The sequence below is a fragment of the Orbicella franksi genome, chromosome 1, assembly GCF_964199315.1.
Source record: "Orbicella franksi chromosome 1, jaOrbFran1.1, whole genome shotgun sequence".
NCBI classification, from domain to species: Eukaryota; Metazoa; Cnidaria; class Anthozoa; order Scleractinia; family Merulinidae; genus Orbicella; species Orbicella franksi.
In genome coordinates, this window is record NC_138145.1 from 17,610,034 (window position 1) to 17,630,189 (window position 20,156).

Consider the following 20,156-nt stretch of genomic DNA (forward strand, 5'->3'; position numbering starts at 1 on the left):
TTCATCTCTCGACTTACCAGGACTGGTCCGTACCACGTGACCCCAAACGTAACATAATTTCGCGAGCAAATCTGGTACTACTTTTGATTGGCTGTTGTGTTTTGGTGGACTATCTGGATATTAATTATTGAAAGTTTTGATGAGGAGTTGTGGTACATGGCTGGTTTGAACGCTCAGACTAAGTGTTGTGTTGATCCAGAACTTCCAATTTCTAAGTATTAGTTCAAACTTCACAGTTGAGAAAAGGCCCTCTGTGTGTGTTTCCAATTGCATAATGTGCGTTACCAGGGGATACTCCCGTAAATTTCGGGTAGACGTGTGCCGCGAATGGTTTTCAACAAGGGACAGCCCTATAAAAGGCATAGCTCCTTCCCCACCCGCTCCACCCTTTGTCACGCAATCTTTGTTTCGTTGTCCTAATCAAAGGAACGCAAATTTAGAGCCTATGTAAGGCACAAACCCGAAAAATGACACCCTGTCCAAAGAGAAAAAAGTAAGAATGGCGTGAGCGATTCAACCTTATTTCGTTTCTGTAACATTGAAGTTAAGCATCAAACGTATAATTTGTTTTTCGTTTAGCTGGGCATTTATGCACTGGAATTTCGGCTGGTACATTTAGGTATCCTATCTATGGATCACACTAGGAGCACAATGCCAACAGGGGAAAAAATGATATCCTATTAAAGATCGGGAACCTCAAAAACCATACGCTATCACGCGGCACATACCTATATAGCCAATATATGGGAATACACCCCTCCCCGGTGCGTTACCACTCGAATGTTGTTCATTTCCGTTAAGCTGGTGTGCGTTACCACCTGAATGGTGTGTCTTGTGGATTGGTTCCTCTTAGTCTCAATGCCAAGTCTGTTGGTGAACTATCTGGTATTGCATAAGGACCGGAAGTAAGGGCTTGGTATTGGCTATCGTCATCCTCCCTTCCGGTCAAGACCACGTCACGCAGTTCCGGAAACTCGTGAAACGGGAGGTAGGCTTCACCATAGGGTAAACCTGCGTCCTTCCTCATGGTGGTCGTTTCAAATGAGGTTTCATGTTCTTCCCAGTGTCTGTCGCATGCACAACACAGAAAATTCGAGAAAAATTTGGAGCATCCGCAGCCTCGGACCCGACATCTCCGGAGTCCGGTAGGTTGATGCTCTTCATGGGTGTGTTTACACTTACACTTGGCTCGCCAGGTGCTCGGATCATATCCCGGGCGGCGTTGGAGCCAAAATTCACCTGCTTCTTCGGGACGGGACGGGATGAAGGCGAAAGCTTTACACTCGCAGCGTGTCACACCACAAGGGACCATCACGCTTTTTCCAGTGTAACTCGCATGATCACTCAATTCATGACCACAGAAACACTTCGAACTTTTGCAGACACGAATACAATCATGTTGAAACTCGGAACACCTCCAACCTATATACACTCCACTCTGAATGGCATCTATCGCCGCCTCGCGTTCGGGATCAAACAGCTTCTTGACTCTCGGTGCAAAATCATCGCCGTTCATAGCTCTAGCTACTGGCAGTAACTCTGGCTTAGAAGCGGGGATGATTGGACGCATGGTATAACCTTTAGGTGCCAACATACCCTTCGATTTCGGAACTACAGCTCTTTGTGGCTTCTGCTGCTCTGCAGCCTGCCGCTGCGATGGTCGCCCACGTTTTGGATTCAAATTCGATGATTTCTGAACGGCGCTGGTTCTTGGCTTGATACCCGGTATACCCGAGTATCTTGAATATCGATTACCAGCTACCGGACTGCGCTCCCTCTGAATTAACGATTTACTTTCCTCAGCGGAGCCTCTCGTCTCAAGGTTAAGATTGCTGAGCGTCTTCTCGAGAGGATCGCTTGGAGAAGCGTATTTAGACTTTTTGTTTTGTTTCAGTCGCGACGTTTCTGCGTACGCCATTTTGAGTAGCAACAAGGGCACGCGCGCAAGCAATCCATGATGGTCAGCGCGATTGTTAGACACATCATGCCGCTTACATGGATAGTAAATTTTGGCTAGTCGCGCAACAGGTTGCATGGCACAGCTGACTATATTTTTAGAAGTACAGTCTTGTCCAGTCTCGGGAATCCTCGTTGGAAATGGGTGGAATGCATTTTGACTAGCGATGTATTAAACTGTATTACAACTACGACCAGGTAAATTGTGATATTCATACACGCCCGTTGTGACTTTAGCTTAAAAATACTAATGTTGGATGAAAATATTTTTCACAGGAATCGCAATCTTCCTTTCTTTGACATGTTTGTGGTTTTTCGAATGTTATCTCCATCTAAGTAGTTCCAACAAAAGGGCTAGTTTTGATATATACCACAAGAAGTTCATTTCGTGCTTGCAGACTATTTTTTAAAATAATAATAATGCTCTCGTGTAACGTTTCTCTCAGCCTTTTGAAACAGTTTGCGTGACTGCTTGGTAACACATGCGGGCACATGGTACAAAGAGGTAGACCAAATTAAGCTTAAATTTATGAAAATCAAAATGAATACTGCATAGTACCTTGAACTAGAAAGATAAACTAAATTTTGGGGGCTGTAATATGTCTAATATATCAGACCAAGTAACCAACATTTCAGCATTAAGTACTGCCTTTTTCCGGTTTTAAAGAACTTGTACCATGCACCACTAACTCTTGACTTGTGTACATGTACTGGTCTGGCTTGCAAATTCGGTCAGTGTAAAATGAAGATTGTGGACTGCGGACTGCAGACCGGGGGTTGAATACAGACTGCAGACCGGGGGTAAAATGCAGACTGCAGACTAAGGACTTCTTTAACTATATACATCATATATATCATTTTACTTCCACTATCAAGGCTCAATTCCTGCCAGTCTCTTGAGTCCAGTCTACTAGCCCGGGCTCCCTCTCTGAACAGCAGCTGTTAACTGAGCCTGGACCATTTTAGGTGGTATCTTTTAGGGGTCAAATAAAGCTAATGATCCACACTCAGACTGGTCCTTTGAGGGTTTAATTCAAATAATTCAAATAATTTTTCAGACAAGCATTTATATGGGAGTCACCGCCCCCTTGCTTCCCCCCTCCCCGGACCCACAGGCCCAAGATACTGTTGCGAACTTTGGCTGCATGTGATAAATATTTTGTTCTATACATAGCATTGGGCTGAAACCCAGGGAGATAATTTTATTTCTTTCTGCCCTCAGAGTTAACAGTCTACAACTGCAGTTACTATCAGCCATTTCAGAAGTCAGACTGAAATGTCTTGGAAATGTAGCTTCAGATTGAAGAGTTGACCTCAAGAAAGAGATTCAAAATTTAATAGTAAGGATCAAATGAACATTCCACATTTTGTATATTTGTTCAATTATCTAAAAACATAACTTTTCCTTTCTCTTTTTTCCACAGTTCTTTTAGATAATTTTTTAAGGCTTCTCCCTCAAATATATGATCAATGCTCATAAATGACAAGTTCCAGACTTGTTCTTCAGTCAGGTTAAATGTTCTGGCCATCACAGAGTACTCCTCTGACAGTGTTGTAGAAAAAACACCTTTATCATCAGTCTGTTGAAAAGATATTTAAAACAAAGTAAGGTATTTCAGTCTGCCAAGCTAAAGTTATGATGAATCGCATACTACTGCAAGTTTAATATTGAAAAAAATAATGTAAATTGTTGCATATTAACTTCACTGATAACACAAAGTTTAGTTTGAAAGGTTGCTGGTATTAGATGTCAATGTAAAAGTTAAAATGAATCATTTCACCAATATCACTTCCATGTGATATTTTCTTGTGTTAGATCAAGAAGTTACTAATCTATGGCCTTTTAAGGTGCATAATAGAATGATTTCACAAATCTTAATTCCTAGAGGTTAAAAATGAGAATCTTTACTTGCTCATGCAAAGAACAATGCACACTCCAACTTATTCTGTCGTTTCAACTTTTTAAAGTGCACATGATTGTATATAATTTATCTCAACAGTTTTATGTACAAAATATGTGTAGAATTGCTCTATTATAGACTAGTGGCAATTTTGGATGTATAGTGGTACTTACACAAACAATACAAGGGTGCTGTTTATTGTACCAGTAACTCATATGATGATCAGCATATGATGGAACAGTCCTGGTCTTAACATTGGATGTTAGACACAGTTCTGTAAATCAAACATCAGAGTGTGAGTGAATCAACTGCAAAGTTGCAATGATGGAAAAAAATGCCTGCAATAATATTTACACACGTATTACATGCCTTGTAGGGAGAAAGCCTTTGCCATGTTATTGAAAAGAACAAGATTTGGATATTTTGTGGCAGCATTGTTAACCTTTGTCCAACTGGCATTATGTACATATTTTTGGCACACCCAAATTCACAATTAGCCAATCAGAAGTCCTGTCCACTGTCCTTATATGCTGAGAAGTCCGGTTACTTGGCCGAATTTGGGTAAGGTAATCATCACTTTTTTGGTACACTTTGGTGACATAACAGGCTTGTATGGCCTCGCCATTAGGCATTTTGGTTCAACTACATTTTGCCGAAATATGAACCATAGCTTGACCAAACTTGCCAGACGTGGTACCAAAGCACGCCAAAAAGGTACAATCAGGTACAAATATTGGGTACATAAAAATATTGCTTCCTTATATACAAACAGAGCATAATGTAGTTATAGCCTGCAATACATGCAAAGGGTGACTGTTATTATGTCCTCTGCACACATTGCGTGCCTACAATGCAAGGTAATAATCATCAAATATATTCATTTAATTTTTAATGCTTTGTATTTCAAACTCACCTATAGGAATAGAGTGTTCCTCCACTATATTCACAAGATCTTCTGCACCACCATTCTCAGGATGGATGCACGTTCCATGACCAATTCTATCTGGGATTAAGTTCAGCAAGACTCTTGCTTCCTTCAAGTCAGGAACCTTTCAGGTAATTATGAGGAAGCTGTTAAAAAGGTTACAGTTTTCATGCTATATTTTGCAAATATCACAACAATATAAGTGTAAAATAAGTTGTATCCATGATATCTGTAAGGATTCACCAAAATTTTTTTGATTTCTTGATCGCTCAAGGTAATCATTTAAGTTCATTCCACTGAAATAGAGCCTGCACTGAGATTTTTGTCAAACTTTGCCTATTGACCATTTATATTGTAGGGACTTAAATTTGGAAATAAAAATGAGGGGTTCCCATGTTCGTCTGGGAGCAACAGCACCTTGTTTATACCATATAAATCCTTACAATAGCACCATGATTATAGTCACGATTGCTTGCTGAATTCACGTTTCCAACAATTGTTTCTTGCTCAACACTGAGAATTGGCCCATATTTATTTTACATTGAAAAATTTGTTACTCAATTCAACACAACAGAAAAAAATGATAGGTCACTGTACTCGTTTTCGAGAAAATGACGATTTACCTCTATGGCGAGGTCCAGCTGCAAAGAAAAAGCTGCCATTTTTTAATGCGCACGTGCTAATCTCGCGTGAAATTATGTGCAGTAGGGATGCGCAATGCAATACTGGGGAATGACCTTAAGACTGACTGGATTTTGGTCAGGTCAGGAGAACATGTCTGTCAGTTTCAGGTGGGTTTGGAAACTAACCCTGCATAGCTGACACACAGCTTTTTCTAGCATGACACAATGGGACAGATGAAACCTCAGGCTGCTGGGGCAGTGTTTCCACATGAGGCAACTGGTGTATTTACAAGACAGTTGAATTCCTCAATTACTGTAATTTTTCGAAATTCTTGATGCAAAAACTATGATTTCATACAATATATGTAGTTCTCAAACTCGTTAATAATTCATCACGTTAAAACAAAGAAAATCACAAACTTGAAGGAGGCTTGGATACCCTGTCTAATTAAGTATAGACTTTGATGATTTTACTTCTCCGTTTACTCCTTAGTTTTTGAAAAGATATATCAAACAATCAAGACAGTGTTTCATCAGCTATCCAAACACCTCAAATTTTGTCAAAAATACTCTGCTGCGCATTGTATTTTCAGCTCTCTTCTTGATGTTTGAATATCCCGATGTAACACTGTTTCTTGTGTTTGATATATTACTTATTGCTCATCTCATGCATGGTTGACTCATACTGTACTTGCCTCTGCAATGTGTAAAGCAAGCTTAAGGCCATTTTCTCGTGCAAGCTTAAGTGCTGCTACAAAATTGTTGGAATCTTGTGTCTGAAAATTGAAACATTGTGGGTATCATCAAGAATCAGTGCTCTAAATCTTGGCCATGAATTGTTGAACTCAATTCTATAGGGCAAGCAATGATTGAAAAGGTAAGTAACCAGATTAATATTTTTGCCTGGCTCAGGAAATCAGGGATGTGTTTTCTTGTGTGCTTGGCATTTTCCACCTCTTACAAGAGATGTCTGGTTAAATTAAGGCAACAGGTTACCAATTAAACACTATTAATACCCAGATCTCTACAACCCTTGTCACAAGTGTTTTCAGCTAACTACTAGCAAAACAATACAGTAAGTAACAAGACAAACATATTACATTTGAGAAATTTATTAGTTTAAAGAATCCAGTAGCAGACACTTCAACTTTAATTGAAAGATAGAAGCTGAATGTGTTTGAATTCCCAGACCCTGTCAAACATATCAATATTTCTTAACCTTCATGGAATTCTTTTTACATTTGTATTGCATTGTACAAAGACCACTGTACAGGCTGAATAAAGTTCCCTTTCCCTTTCAAATTGGATAACAAGATTCGACAGAGCTCAATAGAACAGTCTCAAGTATTCAGAGGAAGGAGTACAGGATTACATTTCATTGAATTTAATTTTGTGACAGGATTTCAGGAAATCAAAATAACCATACTGGTGAAACTTTGGATCTTTCTCTGTGTCCACTACTTTTAGAGTTTTATCTTTCTATTGTGAGATAATGAAGGAAGTTTCACGCATGCTCATATGTATGGCTATTATGTACATGTACTTATTAGAACATGGTAGATCATTATCAGCTGGAACACTGTGCTGTTGACAGTGATTGGTCACTTACTGAAGGATCACCACTCAAGTCAAGACCCACTACAATCCCTTTGGCCTTTTCTTTGTATTGAATCGCCAGGTGCACAGTATCCAGGGCATCATCTGGGCCAAGCTTGCGATTTATAGCAAGTATAAACCTTCCAGGGAAGCAGATAAACAGTAACAGCAAAATTGATCAAGACATTCTATCAAAAATATGGGCACCTGACAGATACAATACAGTCAGTGACATCTTACAAATTTCTTTAGGGGCAAACCCTAAAGTCAGGGAATCAAGACTGATTGAGCAAGGTGGGAGAATCAGTAAGTAGAAGAGCAAATGATAAAGAAGGAAGGGATTGAAAGTCACCTTCTGGTTTAGTTAAGCTTGCAAGTCATTACGTTAAAGGTGCTAAAGGTTGATTGTTGTTGTTCTTGGGTACCCTTTAAGCAAGGCCAAGTAAATGTTTTAGTTGAATAAGTAAGAATACTCTGTTCATTTCCACAAATTTGTCTGGAATCGTGACCATCAACAGCCCATTGTAATCTAGGGTGTGGTGTGTCAGCTGAGAAACCAGACACCTAGGGGTCCAGGAGGGGGACATATAAAATGGACAGGGGTGATTGTTGTACCTTTTAGGGGTTAAAAAACACACTTTTGGTACCTCTTAGGGTGTTCAGCCTCAAAAGGTCCACAGCGGCAACTTTTGCGTTACCTTTTAGGGTATTGAGCTCAAAAAATAAGACACAAGATAATTTGTTGTTTTAGAATTGGTACCTCTTAGGAGAGAAAAACACTTCAAGCCATGCCCACAAAACAGAATCTCTGTAACTGGCTTAGGTTTTTTTTTCAAAATTTTGGACAAGCACCCCTGTCCTTTTTATATGGGAGTCCCCCCCTGGGCTAGGGGTTCCTATGATCCTTCAAAAATCATGGATCTTGCAGAATGTGAACCAAATTTTGTAACTCTCTCAGTCTCAATTTTCTTAAAACACCTTAGAGTTTTGATTTCTCTCAGAAAAGATAGTGATTTTGGCACCTTGCAAATTTTTGCTATAAAATGCATAGATCCATGTTAGTTGCTGCTACCTCACAATTATATTAGGGGCTGTCTTTTTAGCCTCCTCAATAGCTGCTAACACTGCATCTACATACAACTGCTTTGTCATCCCTGTAGGAGAAAAAGATTGTACAACTTACTAAGTTATCCACATCAGTTGGATGTAATTTTTTTAAAAAAAATTTAGATAGTAAATTTTAATTGTTCTGGGAGCTACCACTAAAAATGAAACCAAGTGGTGAATTTACTAATTTCCAAGCCAACCTCAAATTCTAAGTAACTATAGATTTAATCAGTTTATGTACCCACTCAAGCAGTAAACGTAACTAATCAATAATTATATCAATAAGTTCTTTTTAAAGATTTATTATTTTCCCTGACTTCCAGGGCAAAAAAAAACTGCACACTGAATAACAGTTTATTCTAGCAGATGTCAATTTCACCTAAATTGAGAATTTTTCAAACGAATGGAAATTTGTCAACATAACCAGAATGCAAGGAGGCAAATGAAGCTGTTGAGAACACTGGCGAGAATTCATAATAATTTTATTAGTGATCTGCACATTTTGCCAACTTTTTAGTTCTCTCAAATTTGCTCATGCATGGGTATTTTCTATTTACCAATTAGATTATGAGCAAAAGATTTCTGTCACAGAATAGTCGACGAGGGTGGAGCCCAAGTCAGCTGTTACGCAAAGAAAATAGAGAGTAGATACACATGTAATGTACTTGTTTTAGTATAAATCTACAGGAAGTTAAAAAACTTTATCTAAATCTTTTTCAGTGACACTTCAAATGCTAGACATAGATTTATACTAATTTCATAAATAACCTATATTATATCATTGATAATCCTGAGATGTATTTTACTAACACTTACTGTATGTTACATTTACCTTATTAGACTTTCTTACTTTGTTATATAATTATGATAGACACTTTAATTATAGTAGTCAGGGCCCATGCTGATAGCAGCCTAGTGCTGAAAGGGCAACCCAGTTTAAATAAAGTCAACTTTACTATCATACTGCCATATATTGAGCCCTGCCAAGGGAAACCTCTCAAGAACAGCACTGTGTAGGGTTGGATGAGTTGACATGAGCAGGTCTGCAGTTTAAGCCATCTGGTTGATGTGACATTTTCATAACTTTATTTCTAACAAAATCCCAAGCTCAATAAAGGTGGTATGATAAAATACTCATCACCTTTGTTGGGTTGGGCCAGGTGGTAAAATATTTAACCCAGTCATATATGTTGCCCAGGCATCAATTTTGCATGGTCCTTGCTGCACTTGGTGTCATAGGCTATGACCTTGACCCAAATATTTTCTCATCTGGTCCTCCCACACACTCAGACAAGCCTAGCTTATAATATTGAAATCTTATATTCAATTTTATTCCTATACCTGTTTCTGGATTAGCCCTTGGAGTACTTCTGAGCTCTAAATATTTTACATTATCTTGTTCAAAGTCTTCAATAACACTTTTTGTAACCTTGAAGATATAATCAATACAGTTGTCAAATACATTTGATAAGTGTCCCGTAACAAGAAAATTGCACAAATATGTCACATAAGAGATTTAGGGTCCAATGATTCCTTTCTCTAGAATCCTGACTTTGAACTGTTTTCATGTGTTAGAAAGAATTAATTTGCATATTGTTTGCACTCCACTGACAGGAGATGGATGATATATTGCTTTTATTACAAAGAGTATATAGAGTGTTAACTGAATAACGGTTATAACCTTACCAAGAACACTGCATCAGTGTCATCTACAAGCTGGTAAATAATACCAAACATGGTCAAACACCTGTACACAAGAAAGAGAAAGTGTCACAGATTACACAGCTTGTATGTTGTACAAAGTGTATGTGGTGTGTGTACATTTTTCACACTATACTTTATGGATGACTGTTATTATTGAAGGGATAGTCCTTGATTTAATGACTGACTGATTGATTGATTGATTGATTGTTTGATTGGTTGATTGATTGATTGATTGATTGACTTATTGATTAATTGACTGACCAACTGACTGACTGACCGATTGATGGATGGATTGATTGATTGATTGACTGGAATATGGATGGATGGAAGGAAGGATACATGTACATGGATGGAAGGAATGAATGAACTGAGAGATTTAAACAACATCTGCAAGAAGTTTTTAGGGAGTGTGCCTACTTTTGTTGTTGTGCACGCTTTCTGTGCATCATGCAAAGCATAGTTTACATGCCACATGGTTGAAATCAATGCAGTCAACTATGCTACCAAGTGTGCAACTAAAATGAAAGAATCATTTTCTTACCATGGCCAAATCAAGCTTAATTTACTTGCGAAACCAGGAACATCAAAATAATGGCATATTGCTAACCAATAACCCTAAAATGCTTCCAGCTGAAAAACTGGTAATTATACTGAAATCTAACTGCAATACAAGTGCGAGAGATGCAAATGTTTGACTTACTGGGTAGGTGACTGGAAAAAATGTAACAGGCACCATAAAAGATGAAAGCAATTCACTTCACCCTTGAAGGCATGTGTTTACCCCTTATTTGCAGAGTTCCAGATAAGTAAGGGGTCTCTGGTCAAAAACCCGACAAGTTCAGCAACATGACCTGACAAATTAATAGAAAATTTCTGATGATTTGGTGGGAGCATTGGAAAATGACCCGTTGGCATTCCTCATTGGCACCACACCTTGAAAACTTATCTGGAACCCTGATTTGATGTTCTGCCATGGAAGTGGCAAGCCTATTTATTCAACATGTGATTAGTTTCTGGTTGTCAGGAAAAGCTATTAGATTGTATTTTGGCAAAACCAGGGGAGAGCAGCCAGAGATGCAGTTTTTATGTTACCATTTACCATGTAGTTTAGAGATCTTAATAAAAGCGAATTCTAGGGAAATCTGTGAAGAAATACATTTTTCTTCTTTTTCAGAAAAAAAGCTGACCTCAGCATTTTGGAACGAGATTCAAAGCTAACTATTTCGGAAAAATGCATGGCTACCCCCAGCTTTCTTTGTGGATCCCAATAGCCGCTGCTAATATTTACTTTTTCCACATGGTTATAATCTGGCGAAAATACCTTTATATGCAACACCTTTGTGTTGTAAGCACCGTCCATTTATTTTCAAAAGGCACTTACTCGTCTAAATCTCTCTTGTCTCCTTTCTGAATTGTTGTTTGCCATTTAGACACTAAGCAGTTTTCTTTTACTTTGTCAGACTTTCTCTTGATGAGCTTCTCGATCGTCTCGGCGCTTATAGATCCGTTTATATGAGCATGAAGTTCCTGAAAGTTGACAAGTCATTTTAACGTAAAGACCGTAAAGAGAAATATGTGGTCATCTCCGCGAAAAATCTTTTTTTCGCTCTTTTCGAAATGTTAAACAATACCACTGGAAAAGGTTGCTTAAAATTCTTACAATTTTCGGAACTTTTTTGAAGAAATTGAAAGGCATTTTTTCCTCAGCAAATTTCCCCCGCAGTGTCAGCCATGATGGAAATTATCGACTTGCCTTTGCACGTTCTGATTGGTCATTCAAGTAGATGTAAATATCGATTGAACGCTTCGCGCCAAAATCTAAGTTCGCGCGCCGCTCCAGGACAGTCAACGGTTTTGAACATCAGGAGAAATTTTCCTTCATTTTTTGCTTCCATTAAGCCGAAAATGGGAAACGAATCCTCGGTACCGATTCACTATGGAACAAAGCTACTAAATGATATAAATATCGCGTGGAAAAAGCTAGAAATGGACGCCAAATTGCCATCTCGAGATGGACATTGTGCCGCCGCCATGGCGAACAAACTATACGTGTTTGGCGGAGTTCGTTGGCTTTCTGATATCGGCGAAGCAGCAGAATCCAACGAGATTCTTGTTTTCGACGCTGGTAAGCATTTACGACATCGAAGTTCGTAATCATGTTATAAATGATTTGCGATCGCGATTTCAGCTTACTGTAATTATATGACCGATTATTTATCGACTGAGCAGACATCGACAAGATCAATTGCAAATAAGCAGAAATAAGAATAAGCCTATGCAATAATAATAAGGGTTATCATAAGTTTATTTTTTTCTGGAAGCGCCACGAAATGTTGTCATATGAAAACTCTGTTGAGGATTGAAAATATTGGGTGTGTTCCTTTGGGATGATCTGGATCGGATCAGTGATCCAAGATCATTCAGATTATGGTGCATCGAAGGAACCGATGACTCCGTGACCAGAGTGGATTCGTCGATTCCTTTGATGCACCATGATCCGAGTGATCTTGGATCACTGATCCCGGCATGCCCAATCGATGAAATTCGATCATGGATTGCCAATCGACATAATTGAAAAAAACCCGATAAAAATCAAAAGATTTTATTGATTGGTTCTATTAATCAATGAAAATCGATAGTCACAATGGAAGATCGCTTAATGACCCCTCTTAATTGCTATATCTGATTTTTATTGCTCAAGCACAGTGAGCAAGCAGCAGTTATAATCAGAATATATAAGAAACCTATGCAAAATCGAGATTTGTCAGAATGCATTTCGCGACAACCAGATTGTATTGGGTGGCGACCAGAATGCACAGTGCAGCAACCAGAATGCATTGCACTCCATTGGTGCCTTGTTTTGAGGCAAACAGACAAAACACAACGAACTATCATTGGCCCTCTTTTGGGCCCTCTGCAAAATTCAGAACATTCAGGACCTTTATGTGAGTGAGAATCTTTTTGTTGTGCATAATGACAACTTGAACCATGAATGTTATGACAGCAAACAGATTGATAAAGTCAGGTTCAATGGTAAACAAGTTACACTCTAAGTGTGAATTCATGAAAGTGCATTTTCTGATAGTTTTGATGCTTTATGGATACTTGTGCAGTGGGCTGGTATGTGCTTCTTGCTGCATTATTTTCTTTCTTCTCGGCAGCCAAGCGGCTTAGTTGTGGTAATGTGTCAAGCATTCAATGCATGTGGTGTGGGTGAGGAGTTAAGCTTAGGTAGGAAAGTTAAGACACCTTTTAAGCCCTGAATACAAATGCCTTTCCTACTTGTACTGTATGTGAGCTACATTAGAGGGTGTATTCTGACCTCTGTATGTATGTACATTTTTCTTCTTACATTTAGTTCTTTTAGACAGGAGCAGAAGGAAACTCAATAGACACATCAAGGCCCCTTCCAACTTGTCTCGTAGGCCTTCCCCATATTGACCCCGCATCGTTGCATGAATGAAGTGAACAAACATTTCATGACATTTCTGTTTATTTTGTCTAGATTCTCACACGTTGAACAAGATTGTAACTGGAGGTCAAGTACCATCATCAAGATCTTCTGCTACTATGGCTGGAGTTGGAAGTAAACTGTATGTTTTTGGAGGACTAAGCAGAGACTATGGATGGCTTAATGATCTTTATGCCTTTGACACTGGTATGACATTGAAAATTTCAATAGTCCTCAAATGAGCACCATTGCTTTTTAAGGTTTTGTCTGTGAAAAAGAAACACTGAAACAAATAAATTCCACCCCCGTTTAAATAACTTGGGTAATATTCTTTCATTGCATTAGAAACAAAGCAATGGCAAAATGTTGCATATGAAGGTACTCCTCCATCTCCACGTGACAAGCTTACATGTGTTGCTATGGGAACCAAGATTCTCTTCTTTGGTGGCTTTGGTCCTGTGGAAGATACTGAGACAGACGCTTCTGAGCCAGATCAAGCACAGTTTGGATGGTTTAATGATCTCTTCAGTTTTGACACAGGTACATTACACACTAGCACTTACCCTCCAGTGCAGAGAAGACAGTCATCACATTAACTCATTACATAAGCTTTAAAATGTGCCAAGGGTCACCTTCAAACCAAAAGGTTCCCAATCTTGAGGATTGGAGAAACAAGATGGCTCATCAATTAACTCGGTTCTTTGTAACAAAATGACTAAGGTTAATTATTTGTGCTCCCCCTAATGGGATGCTAGTCCCACTGTTAAGTTTCAGCAGTTTGTCAGTTTTTCCCAGCAATTCCCATTGTGTGAAAAGGTCAGAATAAAAAGCCTTTGCCTAAGAGCACAACAGAAGGACCCTTATCAGGGACACCAGCAATTAGAAAGTTTCATATCAAGTGTAACTACATGGATGTATTACTGTACTGCTCAAAAGTAAGTTACCACCCTCTCAAAAGTAAGTTACCACCCTTTCACACTCTCGTCTCGCCAGACAAGATTCTCGTCTCACAAGACAAGAGTGCGAGATGAGAGTCTCATCTCGGGGAAACAAGACGAGAGGTGGTAACTTACTTTTGAGCAGCACTGTAGTTTCAATCAATGTTGCAGGGGTTTCATTGACTATTTTCTGCAGTAAGGCAAACCTTTCAAAGATTGTCAAACCAGGTGGACAAAATGGTTCTCATAGCTGGTCAAATTGCTTGGTGTGGAGTTCTTAATGTAGTGATTTCTGTAATCCTTTGTGTGGTCCTATATGCCACATGGCACAAAGGGGACTGAGTTAGTTTACAGTCCTCAATGAAACCCCAGCTATTGGTAGATCTTAATTCTAAGGGGTGGATATCTTAAACTAAAAGGGGTTAAAAGAACTCATTCACCTGTCACTCACAAAACTGGCATAAATGTAACTATTAAGTCTGGCTTGACTGTGTGTTGTTGTAAATACCTTTCCAGAGAACTGCATGTGGGAAAAACTGACTCCTTCATTTACTGGATGTCCAACACCTAGAGCAGCTCATGGAATGTGTGTTGTTGGATCAAAACTTGTTATCTTTGGAGGCAGAGACAGTGTTGGCAGGAAAAATGACCTATACATTTTGGATATGGGTGAGTTTTTGTTTATTTTGTGTTGATTAATATCACTGTAAGTGAAGCCATTTACATTTTAATGCCCAGTAGAACCAATAGACATGAATAGTATGTGGGTAGCAGGCATGGCGTAGTGGTGAGAACCCTCAGTTCCCACCAATGTGGCCTGGGTGCAATTCCAGCCTGGTGCCATAATTATGTGGGTCAAGTTTGCTGTTGGTTCTCACCTTGTTTGGAGGGTTTTTCTCTGGGTTCTCTGGTTTTCCTCTCTATGAAAAAACAGGATAGAGGACCCGCATAAAAACCAGCTAAGGCTGATGTGGATTCTTCCATAAATATTGTAATTTATTTATTTAAAGTATTAGAGTTTCTAAACACAGGTTTGTCACAAAGTTCTGAATTATACAGAATTACAGATTGAGAAATCAGAGTAGTTGCCATTTTATTTATGAATCAGACCAATAGCTGTGTAAAGTAGCTGGCTGCAGTGATGAAGTAGATGGCGTTTTTTTGCCAGTAACCATTTACTCTTGGCAACCTTGAAGCAGAGTAACAATTTACTACTCATTCTCAGAAACTATGGAGTGGATTTCAACCCAAACCACAGGACAACAACCAGAGCCTCGTTCATTTCACACTTGCACTGCTGTGGGCAACAGAGTGGTAGTGTTTGGAGGGAGAAGCCTGGACAATGCACATTTTGATGATCTTCATATATTTGACACAGGTGATTAAACAGCAACTGTTGTTTATATATGTACAAAAATATAAAGCCAAATTACTAGATTTGTTTCTTCTGGGCATTAGTTGTCTTGCTCCCCACAGTGCACACAATAAGGGGAACATTTTCTAGGAGAAGGCTGACTAGTATTCCTTGCAACTATCTTTATTTTAAAACAAGCATGCAACACAACGTAACATTAGTGAGTCTTTCTTTTGACTTAAATAACTGAAACCAACCAAAATATGACAGTAGAGAGACCAACAACTGTTTGTGAAAGTACATGTAGTTTTGATTCCATAATAGACAGATGTGGGAAATTACTCTTTCCAGTTAAATGTCTGTACCATGTACTTTTAGTCAACTTTTCTATTAAAAACAAATAATGCATAACAAGTACCTCTCCTAAATGTCATTACCATTGTTAGAGTTTGTAAACAAATTATATTTATTTATTTATTTATTTATTTATTTACTGTTTTCTTTCACAATTTTTTTATTAGAGACATTATACAGTAATTTATTATTATCAAAGTCCTTTGGTGTATTCCACCCTTTAGCAATAACTGTTTTTATCACTGGGAATTTGTAGACACAAATGAGTGGCTCCAGCCATTATCATCTGGGAACAAACCATCTGCCAGGGGGGTACACACAGCAACACTGGTAGGAGACCAGTTCATATTGTATGGAGGTTCTTCTGATTTTTATGAAGAAACTATGCAGTGTCAGGAATATTATGGTGATGTCCATCTCATTGGAAAAGGTAAATTTGTGTTGCTTGTAGCATTTTACAGTTTGGCGTTTATATTAAACTGCAGTGCTTTCAAATAAGATTTTAGTTTCATGCCGGTAAAACATAGTCAATGGAGCGTGACTTACCTTCTCAATGAGCCAATTATGGCAGCAGCACTTTCTATAGAGCTATTGAGCAGTATGTTGTGTTTCAAAGGTCAGCAAAGTGTAAGCTTCATTGTAGCTAAACCTGAAACATTATATCTTTGTTACCTTCCGAGCGATATAACGATCCATAGCATTGGTGCAAAGCATTAAAGTACTATTCATGTTAAAGATGTTACACGTGCTAGGGTAAGCTATCCAGTGGTACAGCTTTTTCTACTGGCTTACCAGCAGATGAATGTCTCTATATAACAGCTCAAACAACTGTTCAGAGTCCATTTTGTGTTTGACTAAGCAGCGCAGTTATTACTTATTGTAATTCTATCGTTAAAGTTTCCCTCCCTCCCTCCCTTTGGAGATGGAGTTGGTCATGTACTCCAGCATAAGAAACAAAGGGTCACTCCTGTGTGGTGCGGTTAAGTCTACACAGAGACTTCCCTCAAGCTTGTTGTTTTTTCATCGCCTTTAAGTATCGCTCACTAACCGATACTCTTGTCTCATTCAGCACGTGCTGTTTGTCATTCAGCTCGTAGTGCTAGGGGAGATAAGTTAGGTTGTTTGTCACGCTATCGCCAGAAGTCGCATGGGCTAACCAAACGTAGGGCAGTGTTCCCCCATTAACGCCAACACAAGTTGTTTTTATTTGTTTATTAGCTCCTGTTCAATTGCAAGTTGCCACAGTTAACTTATAAATATGTATAAATTACCATTCTAAATAACAGCTTTCGGCTCTTGTTTTATCGAATCTAAATAACAGACATTTCACCTGCTGAACACAGTCCATTTGTTCAATATTATCTCTGTAGAACAACTCTTGTCAGGGAAGTCTCAAGGACCAGATCCCACTGATATTCCACCTGTTTCTGCAAATGGTCTGCCCTTGGCCAGTGGAGCAACTGAAATTCAAGAATGCAGTACTATTGAGGAGGAAGACAGCAGTGAATATGAGGAGTCATCAGATGAACAGCAGTGATAAATGGAAATCATCTTTATCTGCACAGCGTGAAAAATCACTGTTGTCTCCCTCTCTGCCTCAGCAAGTTGTCAATGTAGTTGTTTCCTTTCTTCATTTCTGTGATTGGATCATGTAAAGAGGAATGAGACTAGTAGTCAGACCAGGAATTGCAGGGGAGGGGGAGGGGCTAAAGGCTAGGAAACTTGAGAGGTGTTCTCACAGACTGTGCTTTTATCTCCCTCTGTCTCCATCCTGCAACTTTTTGACTTGCACCAATTCCTTACTCCTCTTCAGATGGTCCAAATTATTTTATTATTTCAGCAATCGTTTATCAGGTTAGGAATGAGTATTACTCTAGGCAACTTCTTGGCTTGTCTTTTTTGGTTTTCATGTATTAGCTTTCTGGGTGACATAAGGAAACAAGAGAAAACTGACTGACTATAGTTTTTCTGTATACAATGTGTTTGTACAAACAGACAGAACGATAGGATTTCTCATAGAATGGTAATCAATTCAACAATATATGTTGGCATTTGATTTAAGTAATGTAGCACTTGTATATTATAGCTTTGTACAGCGAACATTTCATCAGGGCTTGCTACCAATTACTGGATGCTTTAAGAGAAATATATTTAACTTTCAGAAGGTCAAATAAAATGTATTTTTTAGGTCTATAATTGAACAATGACCCTGTATACTTAGGTAATAACTGTGCAATAAAATGTTTTTGAATAGTTGCCTATGTATAAGTTGAACCATCAGCCAACCTTTGTATTTAAGAATAGAGTCAGACCTCCACTAACGGCCACCTCTCTACAACAGCCACTTTTTGGGGTCCCAGTGGACAGTCCATACATTCTCCCTTATTTTAACCTCTCCACAATGGGAAAGGCCACTAAAATGTGTACTGACTGGAAAGATAACCTCATGACAATGGCCAGTAAATCAATAACTGATGAATGGTGTATACAAAACCTCATTTTTTATTGTAAAAGTTCACCAAACTTTATCTGTACCACACTTTGTTGGTCTTTGTTTAGTTTCTGATTTACTGATTTATTTTGATAATATTTGTGTAACATACAGTTTGTATGCTAAAATAAGCATTTTTTAAGAGAAGCAATGTTCCACCCTCAAAAACACAGGTGTCATGTAAAATCCTACCTTCCCATGATGACCATCTCTCTACAATGTCCACTTTCCTCTGTCCTCAAGGTGGCCATTGTCGAGAGGTTTGGCTGCATAGAGCTTTAAATTTGGTGGTGTCATTTTTGCTTTGGCCAGAAAAGCATTGTCTTAATTTTTTAATCATCTTTCTTTGTGGGGCAGTTGCAGAAGATATGCATATTTACTTTAATTAGTTCTCTTGACACATGTCTGTAAATTTTCCTATTGACTGACTGGATATTAATATAAAGGCATTTGATGGGAAACTGAAAAATTGTCACCAGGCAGGAATCATCCCAAAAAACCTTGATTGAAGGAAGTGTAGAATTTTGGTTCTTCCCTACCATCCCCTTGGACTAACTTCCCCTGGCCATCACCTTCCTGTACTCACTTCCAGTTCTCCTGTTGAACATTTCTTATCATATGTTTATTGAGCTGAAAAAGAACAAAACTAGTGAGGCTGTAAATACTCTAATTGTAGGCACAGATTAATTTCTGGAACAGAAATTTCAGTAATATTGTTAAACTAGCTGGACTGGTAAATTTTGAGTTTTATTTCCTGTTTTAATTTGCACGCCATGCGTGCCTATGTTTTTAACTTGCTAATGTGACCATAAATCAACATAATAGAGCTGGCATTGGTTTACCCCAAGGCTCTTTTGATGAGTGTTATTTATATTCAAGACATTCTGTCCAGAGGCAACAGAAAACTGAAATGCTTTTTAATAAAACAAGTTTCCTGGGAGACAGTTTCAAACAGTTTTACCCAGTGATCTCAGCTGGATGAGGGAGGTTTGTGAAATAGAAGATTAAAAAGAATTGTGGACAAGACTGGGTTGGATTTATTGAGATGTACGTTATAAAACCAATGAAAAAAAGGGTGTCCCCTTACCTATCTTGGAGTTCACAGTCTGTTCTTATTAAAAGATGTCAAAAATAAAATATATTTCTTTTAAAATAAATCACCCTTTTCAGACTCAATTCTACAAAATTAATTCCTGGAGACTATTTTAGGACCACAGCTTATAAGTGTTCAATAAAAAAAAATTCAGCTGTTTTGATGGGTATAGTTGTAACATGAGAACAATAAAACTTTTCAAATAATACGTAGATAGCTTCTGACAGCAGTTGTCCGAAATCTGATCTCTCCAAAGAGGAAAATTTAACATTTTTGGTGGAAACTAGTTTACAAGTGTGTAATATTTTCAATGAAATTATTGATGCATTAATTTGAAGCATTAAAAAAGTGTACGTGTTCAAAAACTAAAAACCCACGCTCATCACGTTAGAATAGTTGATATTATTCCGCAGCTGTTATTAAATGATATCATGCCCCAAGTATCTATGAATTTTAAAATATTGTAATTTTCCATTGATTGTGAGTTGTCAATGTAAACTATTCAAACCCTCATGTGTTTTCGCCTTCTATAAATATTTTAGTCCGAAATTCTAAAATGAAAATATAGCCACAATCGTGTTTTTCCTGGCGATTTTCCAAACTCGTAAAAATGACAAAACGATTTCATTTTTTAAGTTTTCGATGTGGTCGCAATTAAATAAG

The 20,156-nt window shown here is 38.3% G+C and overlaps 3 protein-coding genes across 4 annotated transcripts; 1 reads left to right on the forward strand and 2 right to left on the reverse strand.

Annotated features, from left to right (window-relative positions):
• Positions 1-4: 4 nt before the first annotated feature.
• On the reverse strand, positions 5-2,305 carry LOC145494194 (uncharacterized). The gene has a single exon (XM_081473651.1). It carries the CDS (start codon positions 2,033-2,035, stop codon positions 812-814), a length of 1,224 nt encoding a protein of 407 aa, XP_081329777.1. The 5' UTR covers positions 2,036-2,305; the 3' UTR covers positions 5-811.
• Positions 2,306-2,374: 69 nt separating this feature from the next.
• LOC145494203 (N6-Methyl-AMP deaminase-like) lies at positions 2,375-11,548 on the reverse strand. Of its 2 annotated transcripts, XM_081473660.1 has the most exons (10): positions 11,473-11,548; positions 11,194-11,339; positions 9,795-9,855; positions 9,450-9,537; positions 8,074-8,155; positions 7,015-7,141; positions 6,101-6,181; positions 4,771-4,906; positions 4,031-4,131; positions 2,375-3,536 (listed from the first exon to the last, which is right to left on the reverse strand). In XM_081473660.1, the coding sequence occupies exons 1-10, from the start codon at positions 11,506-11,508 to the stop codon at positions 3,336-3,338; spliced, it is 1,059 nt and encodes a 352-aa protein (XP_081329786.1). In that variant the 5' UTR covers positions 11,509-11,548; the 3' UTR covers positions 2,375-3,335. The 2 variants fall into 2 exon arrangements, with proteins under 2 accessions (XP_081329786.1, XP_081329788.1); XM_081473662.1 differs by lacking the exon at positions 6,101-6,181.
• On the forward strand, positions 11,544-18,183 carry LOC145494183 (kelch domain-containing protein 1-like). Its single transcript, XM_081473643.1, has 7 exons — positions 11,544-11,937; positions 13,318-13,470; positions 13,609-13,803; positions 14,718-14,870; positions 15,427-15,579; positions 16,166-16,339; positions 17,280-18,183. Exons 1-7 carry the CDS (start codon positions 11,544-11,546, stop codon positions 17,444-17,446), a joined length of 1,389 nt encoding a protein of 462 aa, XP_081329769.1. The 3' UTR covers positions 17,447-18,183.
• The last annotated feature ends 1,973 nt before the right edge of the window (positions 18,184-20,156 follow it).